The sequence below is a fragment of the Gymnoscopelus braueri genome, assembly GCF_963280865.1.
Source record: "Gymnoscopelus braueri genome assembly, chromosome: 9".
NCBI classification, from domain to species: Eukaryota; Metazoa; Chordata; class Actinopteri; order Myctophiformes; family Myctophidae; genus Gymnoscopelus; species Gymnoscopelus braueri.
Window position 1 is genome coordinate 51,428,856 of NC_137610.1, and position 11,463 is coordinate 51,440,318.

General features: G+C 40.4%; 1 protein-coding gene across 1 annotated transcript in view; it reads left to right on the plus strand.

Annotated features, from left to right (window-relative positions):
* LOC308091601 (uncharacterized protein) overlaps nt 1-11,463 on the plus strand; it is a gene marked incomplete at its 5' end in the record, with an annotated part of 60,873 nt that overhangs the window by 19,950 nt on the left and 29,460 nt on the right. Inside the window, 9 exons of the mRNA XM_080437263.1 lie at nt 70-328; nt 698-750; nt 1,392-1,495; nt 2,078-2,229; nt 3,111-3,252; nt 4,587-4,697; nt 5,959-6,144; nt 7,065-7,304; nt 8,692-8,848. Coding sequence (XP_080293389.1) covers nt 70-328; nt 698-750; nt 1,392-1,495; nt 2,078-2,229; nt 3,111-3,252; nt 4,587-4,697; nt 5,959-6,144; nt 7,065-7,304; nt 8,692-8,848 — 1,404 coding nt within the window. The remainder of the gene's footprint in view (nt 1-69; nt 329-697; nt 751-1,391; nt 1,496-2,077; nt 2,230-3,110; nt 3,253-4,586; nt 4,698-5,958; nt 6,145-7,064; nt 7,305-8,691; nt 8,849-11,463) is intronic.

The following is an 11,463-nucleotide window of genomic DNA, read 5'->3' on the forward strand; positions in this document are numbered from 1 at the left end:
ATGTAGTGGCCCTCTGCATCATCAAAGTTGCCCACCCCTGCTTTAACCCTTCATTGTGCATCCCAACAGACAAATACACCAGGAGCTGCGCATCTTCTCAGAGCTTCTCCTACCAGCTGCAGAGATGTGAGCTGACCTGCAGGTCTCTGGCCTCGGAGCAGCAAAGCAGCTGCACTTCCAGCTTCCTGCCAGTAGATGGCTGCTCCTGCTCAGACGGCCAGTATCTGGACGACCAGGGCGCGTGCGTCCCCATGGCCAAGTGTCCCTGCTACCACAACGACGTCCGCATCAAGCCGGGGAAATCCATCAGCATCAAAGAGGAGCACTGGTTAGTTCAACTGTAAAAGTACTCATTATTCACATTTCACAAGTTTTAAAAAAAAAAATCATCTTTTGAAAATAGCATCGCGACGCATTGTGAGCTTGTAGATCGGCTATTTTCAAATGGCCAAAATATATATAGGGCTGAAGTGGTTAATGCATGTTTTGTAATAATAATCAACATCTACAGAGTAACTAGTAACTAAAGTTTTCAATTAATTGTAAAGGAGTACAATAGATGCCTCTGAGAGGCAAGTAGAGTAGAAGTGAAGTTCTGAAAATTGGGAAATACTCCAATAAAGTCAAAATACCTCAAAACTGTACTTAAGTACAATTCAAATGTTTTCTTATGTTTCTGTATTATCTTTGTCTCCAGTGTGTGTGCCAACGGCAAGCTGCGCTGCCATTCGTGGAGATCTCGTTCATCCAGTGAGTTAAAGTTGTACAATGCAGATTCACAAATAACGATTTTTAGCAACCTCTGCTGGTCACTACCGTCACTGCATACAATTTCCGTAGTCCTCGATTACCCAGAATTCCATTTGTTTTCACCGGAAGCCGGAAGCGTTTCAAAAAGCGTTCTTTTAATTGTTTTATACTATCTGCGGATCGTTTCTCTTAGCCAGTGGAGCATTAGTTACCATGAGCTGTGCTTTCTTTTTCTGTTCTTTTTCGATCTTCCAATCCTACATTCTCTTAAAATCAGCGTGAGGTTCCTTTTTGTTATTAGCGCGGTAGTTCCTGGCCAAACAGGAAACCGTTGCGGTAGTTCCTGGCCAAACAGGAAACCAGTGCATTTCCGCCTCCGTTTTCCGGCCAGATGACGTCATTTTCCCGGGAAAGTACCCCCCGACAGCGTTCAATAGAAAATATATAAATAAAAGGCTTCCGGGGGTGAAATTCATGGAGTGGGTGTTGTGAAACTTTCGCCACTCACAAAAGATATACAATTTAACTTTAGTTTTGTTGAAAACGTTACCTAGTATTACTTTAATGTCACATATTCATATTTTACACTCCATGACTTCAGAGATGAAGACATCTAACCTCTGTGTGTCTCTGTGTCCCAGCTTGCCCCGCCCCCAAGGTCTTCTTCAACTGCTCCACAGCGCTCAGTGGAGACATGGGACCACAGTGTTCTCCTAGCTGCACCAACCTGGACACTGACCACTGTGTGAGTTAACTATAATAATAATAATAATAATTATAGATGTGGGAGTTTGCTTGCCACTATAGGTCCGGGTGCCTGACGCAGTGCCCTGCCAGCCTCATCCTTCTCTCTCTCTGACTTTATAATAACAATAGGTTGGCAGAGGGAGTGTAGCGGCAAGGATTACTTAGACAATTGGCACTGCATGGGTGGAAAAAATGGGGTTACACAATCACGGGATAAAGATTTAAATGAAAATAAAAAATACCATAGGGTCTCGATAGCATCGTGGCATAAGAACTGTGTTCCAAAAATAAACAAATGAGCCGGGCGATTTTACTCATATGGATATGAAGCATCAACCGACAGTGAAAAAGTACTAATTTATCCAGTACTTTTATGATGCGATCTTTAGATCGCGTCATAAAAGTTCTTATATGATGCGATCTTTAGATCGTGTCATAAAAGTTCTTATATGATGCGATCTAAGATTCTCCAATGGGAATTTCAATAGAAAGAAATACATCCGTGTCCCAGGAGTGACGTCAGGACTTGGGTACTCTATGGTTGTTTTTGAATTGACTGTGTTTCCTGTGTTTCTGCCAGTTCTCTGCAGAGTGTGAGTCAGGCTGCCAGTGTCCCAGTGGGCTGGTAGAGGATGGCAGAGGTCACTGTGTTACACCAGAACTGTGTCCCTGTCAGCACCATGGATTCAGCTACGCCCCCGGGAAACACATCCAGTACCAGTGCAACACATGGTATAGGCTTGTTTTTAATGGGACACAATTATACACGCAACACCTGGTAGGCTTGTTTTAATGGGACACAATAATACATGCGACACCTGGTAGGCTTGTTTTAATGGGACACAATAATACATGCAACACCTGCTTCTAATGGGACACGTTGTGAGCTTGTAGATCTGCTATTTTCAAAAAAATCTTGAATATTTTGGAAACATTTCAACAGCACAAATCTGTCACAGAATATTTTCAGATGGGGGGCGGGTCTGTGGCCAAATGCATATTCATGTGGGGAGTCCTTGAAATGAAAACGTAATCGACAAACTACGCTATAACAACTGGTCAAACATTTGCCAAATTGTTAAATAATATAAGAAAGAGGCAAATGCTTATTTTCACAATGTTTATCTGTGGAAGTTCCAGTGGCGTCGTTACGCGGGGGCTTCGGTGGCTATAGCCACCAATGTTTTATCCAAAGCCACCAAAAATAAAATAAAATAAAATAAAAAAATATTTTAATTTTTTTTTTAAATATCTAACCCTAACCTAACCCTACCCCTAACCCTAAAACCGAAATAAAGTAACAAAAAACAGGGAGAAAAGTACCCAAATCCGCCGAAATCCGCGAAAGAAATTGCGCGCGCGCGGGGGAGGGGACACCCTGTCCGTTGCCTGGGGGGCTAAGCCCCCAACCTAGTAGAGACCTAGCGACGCCTCTGTGTGGAACCGAGTCAAACTAATACAATGTAATGCCTCAACTCCTACAATTCCAAGTGCTTGTGAGGGTGGGGGGGGGGGGGGGGTCCCAGTTTTGGGGGGTTGAGGCCTGATAAGGTTGAGAACCACTGTTCTAAATCAGGTTAAATATGCTTGATTCACTGTTGTCGTCCTTGCAGCACCTGCAGAGGCAGAGGGAAGTGGGAATGCACGCAGAACAAATGTCCAAGAACCTGCACTATCTATGGAACCGGACATCACAGCACCTTTGACCAGCAGACATACGACTTCCAGGGCAAATGTAGCTATGTGGCTGTCCAGGTAAATAATACAAAAACACATTTTTAAGTCAATTGTGAAAGTGCTGCCTCCCCCTGGCCAGCCAGGGCGCTTGATGGAGGGGAAAGCAACTGGTTGGAATAACGTGTTCCTTCCACGCGCTACGTCCAACCAGGGAAACTCCCCCCCCTGTCGGGTGACAAGAAGCCGCCTGCTCGCTCCTCATGCATTGAAGGAGGCATGAGCTTCAGCTTGGGCTCTCCCTAGGCTGGCAGAGGGAGAGTAGCGCCCATGATTACATAGGCAATTGGCACTGGGTGAAAAAATATGGGTTACAAAATCGTGGGATAAAACATTTAAGAAAATAAATTGTGAAAGTGCAGAGGTAGCAAAAAAAAAACTACTTTACATACTATAATAATTAATACACTTTTACATCGATGCAACTCTCTTGACTATCACACATTTAAAGAGGAATGCTCATCTTAATTATTAATATAGGCTAAATGAAAAGGTTTGAAAGCAAAGCTACAATCCGAAAAAAAAATAGATATAATCTAAATTTGAACCAATCCGTATGGAAGCTTTTCAGGTAGGACAATATTGGTTGACAGTGTCAATAAAAATATTTGAAGCTGAGGCCATACATAGAACTTATGGATTGTGGCTTTAAAGGTATCATGACATTCATTTTCACTTTTTTTATTTTCAATGTTTTATTTGGGGTTTTATGACCTCAATTACACCCAAAAAACCTGAACTTAGAACATTCAGTGGATTTTCTGTGGTCTGGGGTTTTCTGAATAATTAGGCTGAAAAGTAATCTGAGCTTGGCCCTTCGACAGTGAGGTCACAGTCGATTAATCCCGCCCACTCTCCTCCTCGCCCCTCCCCTCCCCTATCCTTTCCTTTGGGGGGGGGCGGAGCAGAGGCGATGATTGACAGGCAAAATCCCTCACCAGCGACACCCGCAGGCAAAGATTTCTTTTTTCATTGCAGTTGAAAAGGCTTTAGAAATGTGAGAGAAAAACACCTGCCATGGATCACTGGAATGGAATTTTCACTTAAAACTTTTTGTACACTTTTGAAGGACCAGGACAAAGACTTTGAATGTGGTGTAAAAGTGAATGTCATTAAACCTTTAATGTAAATCATCCAGGTTCTGGTAAATTCATGAGAAATGCAAGCATAACTTGCTCCTGGTAATCAAATGATAACCATTATTTATATATTTTTCACTGTATTTGTATTTGATCATATCAGGAACGAGCAGCATACACATATTGTATATACTATACACTGGCTGGCTCCCAACATTTATACGTACACAATATGAACACCGTACATGTCTAACAATGTGTTTCACGGAACAAAAGAACAAATGTGGCAACAGGACGTCCCAGGACAGCTTCCGGGTCATCACAGAGAACATGCCGTGTGGGACCACAGGGACCACCTGCTCCAAATCAGTCCGCATCCAGCTGGGGGTAAAACTGCTCATATGCAGCATGAGTCATTACTTTTATTCACTTTCATGTTTTTATGATGCAACCTTGTGTGTCCAAAACTGTTGCTTCTGCAGAAATGTAAAAAATAAAAATATACATATATATATATATATATATATATATATATAATTGTCATTCATTATGTCTATACTGGGACACCTGTGTATTATTTAAGGAATGAACCCTTTGTGACTCTTAAAGGAGGAGTTCACCCCAAAAATACTTATTTTCTATCAATTACACACCCCATGAAGCCTTGATTTCATGGATTTATTTTTGTTTTTGTGGCATTCCTAAGACAATAATTTGATGACCGTGTGTATTTCCGGTAGGAGACACAAATAATCTACTTTGTGTCTCCTACCGGATACATTAGCCGGTAGGAGACGGGAATCACATTTTTAGCTTAGGAATGCGACAAAAACTAAAAAGAATCCATGGATTCAAGGCTTCATAGGGTGTGCAATTGATAGAAAATAAGTAATTTTTTGGGTGAACTCCTCCTTTAACTAGGTTGTTGAGAGTGAGACCTTAACATTCCATGAGATGTAGTTGATTGATTTGGCACTAATTTTTTTTTTTTTGTGACCAATTTTATTTTTGTATTTTTCTTTAATTTAGCTTTTCAGAGGGGAGAGACATTACATCACATCACTGTGTGGGCAAGCAGTTCATACACAATCCCACAGTGGTCATACAGCAGTGTGTCTTTTCAGTACATAGATTGTCCCACAGTGGTCATTAATGTAGATCATGTACGGTATAGTTTGCCTGCTAGCAGTAGTGACAGTCTCTTCCTCTTCCTCTGATTTGGCACTTTGTAGCAATACTTTGTAACAGCGTTATACCCGCCATCACTGTACTGTATCCAAATAAAGGCAGAGAAAGCATGAACATGAATTAATACCCATTAAGACCTGGAACTGTGTCATTTTTTGATTTGAGCTAAAAAGTTTTATTTTACACAAAAATCGTGAAAATGTGTGCAAATCTTTGAATATATATATTTTTAAAGCGAACATTTTTAACTCAAATCGTTGCTTCTGGGGGGTCCCTGGAACAACACATTTTGATGGGGGTCCGCGGCCAAATACATATAATTTTGGGGGTCCTTGACGTGAAAAAGATTGAGCACCACTGATACATACGTTTTTCAGAATACTGTTGAGATTTAGGAGACATGTAGAATCGGCTTCAGGTCTCAATGGGTTAAGTAATGCTCATTGTGTTTGTTTTCCAGAGGACAGAGGTGAAGCTGTCTAAAGGAACCTATGAGGTGCTGGACCATGGAGCTGGCCATGGAGCTCACATCAAACACAACGTGAGGACGGTGGGGCTGTATCTGGTAGTAGACACGGCCATCGGCCTCTCTGTGATGTGGGATCGCAAGACCACCGTCCGCATCATCCTGCAGCCCAAGCACAGCGTAAGTTACTGGTTAACTTAACACATTGAAACCCGCAAAGCATCTGTGTCATTTTAGCGATGTAGTATATATAGCTACAATAGACTGTATAAAAATAATGGACAACGTGACGCCATTGGATTCTACAGACCGCAAATGAAGCCGATTGTTCAGCCATTTCAAATCCGCCATCTTTCAATATCGCGTCATATCCTGCAGAATGACACCAGACCATTATTGGTTGGGTAGCTTGTCAATCAATAGCGGGGGCGGGGAATGAATGCTATTGGTTGTGTAGCTTGTCAATCAAATCATCCCGCCCCTCCTTGAGCATAACCTACTTTATCGTCAATTTTTAAATAAATGGGACCATAATTTAGCAAAACGCATATCATGGTGATTGAAAGGAGACTTTAAACTAGCGACTGGAAGCATATAGTATTTATGACAATGTTTATTAAGGTAAGAAAATCTAACTCGAACTTGTACATCTGCTATTTTTGAATATTTTTGAAAAATCTTGAAAGTGTTTTTTTTTTATGATTTTGAACATTTTAACACATAATCTTCTATTCTGGGGGTCCCGGGCACTAAACATTTTCAGATGGGGTTCCGCGGCCATTATATATATATAGTAGAACTAAGACTAGTTATTTTATGCTTGGTTGTGTGTGGGTGTCATGCTCCGAAAATCGCCGATCGCGCTGCAACATGAGCTTGTAGATCTGCTATTTTAAGTATACCGTAAATCAGGCATTATGACATAGTTATTAACTATGAATAATCTACATTTTTAATATGTTATAAAGGGTAAGGTTTGTGGGCTGTGTGGAGACTTCAATGAGGAATAACATACATATCTATGTGTTATAAAGGGGAAGCTGTGTGGGCTGTGTGGAGACTTCAAAGAGGAATAATATTCATATCTATGTGTTATAAAGGGGAAGGTGTGTGGGCTGTGTGGAGACTTCGATGAGGACGGGCAGAACGACTTCACCACTCAGGGTCAGATGGTGGTCAGCAGCGCCCTGGAGTTTGCCAACAGCTGGAAGGCGTCCAGTTCCTGTCCAGATGCTGACATCGTCACCGACGCCTGTTCCGTCAAGCCCACCCGTCACAACTGGGCTAAAATACAATGCAGCATCATCAAAGGAGAGACCTTCAAAGATTGTCACAATAAGGTAAAACAATATTTGATTTACCCACTTTAAAGGGATTGTAGGCGATTCAGAGATAAACAAAGGAAAAAAATCCAGCAGTTCGTTTCCCCGACCACCAGGGGGTGACGCACGGAGGACTTCCATAGAGTAAGCAGACTTCTAAACGGGCCATGCCGAATATAGGTTACTTTAATCGGATACAATTCGCGGAACTGCCCGCCCCTGCCGGTTCTCAGAATTTTTTTTTTTAAATAGGCTCTTTCATGACAAATTGACCACATATATGAAGTTAAACAACTAAATTCTATCCAAACGCTTTTTGAAAAGTAAATTATGTGCCTAAAAAACGAAGTTTGAGAGCATTTTAAAACCGAAAGTAAAAAGTTCACACGGACACGGACACGCACGGATGCGCACATGCGTGCGTGAATTTACGCACCGGATACCCGGATGTGTAACCTAAATAGTAGGGAAAATACGGATTTCAGAAAGAGGAGTGTTTTTCAATGCAGGAAAACACCCCAGCATCATTATATAGTGGCTGATAGAGGGGAAAAAATGCAAAATATATATATAGAGGTATTTTTCAAATATAGGCTTAATGTTGCCTACTATACCTTTAACCCTGGTGTCCCTATTTTGGGCATTTTTTTCCTCCAAAAGAAGAGAATTTCTTTAACAAATGTCCAGTACTTTTATTTTGCTGTTACTTCATATTACATTTCATGTTTACATATTATTGTAATTGCTTTGGTTTTCTTGTTTTCTTTTTATATACCCACAGTGTTACAAACTAAATTAAAACACAGTAAACAAAAACATGATTACACACACACATTTAGAAAATCTTAAAAAAACACATTTTACATATTTTTCACGAATAGCGAAAATAGCAGATCTACAAGCACTGCAGATCTGCATTGTTTTTGCTATTTGTCGTACTACGAGGTATTTAGGTCTTAACTCATTAAAACCAGGAGGGCATCTGTGTCATTTTAGATTTTGGCGTTGGCTATTCAAAAATAGCAGATATACCAGCACACAGCGCGTCACTTCGTGCCACGCTGCGAGCTTGTAGATCTGCTATTTGTTTTAAATCATGGAAATGTATGCAAATCATTGAATATATATATTTTTGAAAGCAAACATATTTAACTCAAATCTGTGCTTCTGGGGGTCCCTGGAACAACATATTTTGAGATGAGGGTCCGCGGCCAAATACATAACATTTTGGGGGTCTGCCGTGACATGAAAACGTTTGAGAACCACTGATATAGCAACACACGTTTTTCAGAAAAAAGATTAGGATTTAAAAGACATTTGTAGAATGGGCCTCTGGTCTTAATGGGTTAAGTGGTTAAAGTGGTATTTTATGGTAGTAAAAAGTCCCATATCTAATGCTGTCCAGGTGAATCCCATCCCGTTCTATGAGAGCTGTGTGAGGGACTCGTGTGCGTGTGACAGCGGAGGGGACTGTGAGTGCTTCTGTACGGCTGTGTCAGCCTACGCTCAGGCCTGCACCGAGGCTGGAACCTGTGTGGCCTGGAGAACCCCAGAGATCTGTCGTAAGTACACTGACTCTTTACTGTGTGGCCTGGAGAACCATTAAAGGAGAATTTTGGACTAAAGTTTTCTTACCTTTTCTATGACGTTATGATATCTTAGGATGAATGGTACAGTAGAAACATTTCATAACTCCACCCCTGAGCCGCCACAGCTTAAAAGGTGCGCGGATAGGCCTTAGGTTAGATCACATATTTTAATAGCTTTTTTTTTTTTTTTTTTGTGAGATCTGACGTTCATAGTGACTGAACACTGTCCCAGAAAAAAAAAAAAAAAAAAAAAAAACAGAAGTCTCGCTAGACGAGATTGAAATCTCGAGATTGAAATCTCGAGATTGAAATCTCGTCTAGCGAGACTTCTGTTTATTATTATTATTATTTTTTTGGTTGCATAGTGTTCAGTCACTATGAACGTCAGATCTCACAAAAAAAAAAAAAAAAAGAAGCTATTAAAATATGTGATCTAACCTAAGGCCTATCCGCGCACCTTTTAAGCTGTGGCGGCTCAGGGGTGGAGTTATGACATTTTTCTACTGTACCATTCATCCTAAGATATCATAACGTCATAGAAAAGGTAAGAAAACTTTAGTCCAAAATTCTCCTTTAAGTACACTAACTCTTTACTGTGTGGCCCGGAGAACCCCAGAGATCTGTCGTAAGTACACTGACTCTTTACTGTGTAGCATGGAGAACCATTAAGTACACTGACTCTTTACTGTGTGGCATGGAGAACTAGGGCTGTAGTACTCGAGACCGGTCTCGGTCTCGAGACCGCTTTTTGATTTACTCGGTCTTGTCTCGGTCTCACCCATAGTTTGACTCGGTCTTGACTCGGTCTCGCCCATAATTTGACTCGGTCTTGACTCGGACTCGGACTAAGGGACTCGGGACTCTACCCCCACCGAGTCCACTCGAGTCCAAGACCAAGTCACTACAATGCAATGAAATTATTTTATTATACCCATATTATGAGGAGCCCATTCACATTAACATTATAAGAGAGCTGTCTGGCGCTTATGGACAGCTTTCTTGGAGCACATCATCTTGCAGCAGTTGACAGCGCAGCAGCAGCAGAACACCAGCAGTCCTGTCCCTCTAGTTTATATTATTTTAAAATTATATCCACGAACAGGTGTTTATTTATTTATTGTGTGTTCACTGTGTAGCCTGTGGTTGTTTTAATCATCAGTCTCTAATCATCTAAAGATGAATAGAGACTGCTTTCAGTAAGGTTTCCTTGCGCACATTATACTGTGTCACTCACTGCAGTAAATATATCAGTCCAAGCAGCAAAACTAAAAACATTAATTAACATTAGATCCTGACCGATGCTGTCGTCGGCTTGTCTGGAGATATACCTACATGTAATGTACAAATCACTTAAATTATCTATTCTCTTGTAAGTTGTACCACATTGTGCGTAATTGCGCACAGGGAGACTGACCTCTTTCTGCTTTTCATATTAAGATCAATTCTATTTCTATAATTCTATCAATCCTATTATTTATTTCATACAATAAAACAATAAGTAGGCCTACATCCAGAAACATTTTCACCATGAATATAAAAGCATCAACCTGTATGCATGAGGCAAATACTCTGTAAAAGTAATTGAGCTGTGTTCAAACTGTTACTTGAGTAAAAGTATTGGCTTCAAAATATACTTAAAGTACCAAAAGTGAAAGTACTAAAATATTTGAAAATAGCCGATCTACAAGCTCACAATTGTGAGCTTGTAGATCTGCTATTTTCAAATAGTCTACTCTATGGTATAAAATATGGCTAAAGTGGTTAATATATTTTTATTATGTAATAATTTATATCTGCTGCAAACTACGTTTTCAAATAATTGTAGTCGAGTAAAAGTACAATATTTGCCTCTGATATGAGTAGAAGTAAAAGTATTGAAAATTGGAAATAATCCAGTAGTAAAAAAAAATACCTCAACATTGTACTTAAGTTGTACAGTACTTGAGTAAATGTACTTAATTACTTTATTATTATACTGCTGAGGAAGTGGACGGTGACTCACCACCAGCAGCGAAATGTCCTCGTCTCCTGTCCCGCTACAAAGCGCACAAGAAACGTAGCTCAACAACCCAGGATGCAAGTATTGCATCACAAGTCACCAAGTACTTTGATGCAATTGAGAACAATGATGCTGATGCACTTGTCTTCTGGGTTGAAAACCAAGACAGATTCCCACAACTTGGCATTTTAGTGATGAAGGTTCTGTCAGTCCCTGCCTCCTCAGCACCGGTGGAGAGGATTTTTAGTGCAGGAGGACTTATTATGAGACCCCATCGTGCTAGTTTAGGTCACACCATGCTGCATTCTCTTGTGTTTTTGAAATGCAACCACACTTTGATTTAATTTTATGGCTACACATTCCAGTCAGGCAGTCGTGTTAAAGGTGATTTGTTTTTGTTTCTTTTTTGTGGTTAAAATGAGCTTGTACAGCACAGTTGTGTTTAGCAAAAAGCATTGTGTTCTGGCTATGTTACTTACTTGTTATTTCAAATAAATATTTGAATGAATCAAACATTTTGTAATATTTTTACATAAAAGTGCCATGTACATTTATTTACACATAGTGACAATACACATTTTCACACATT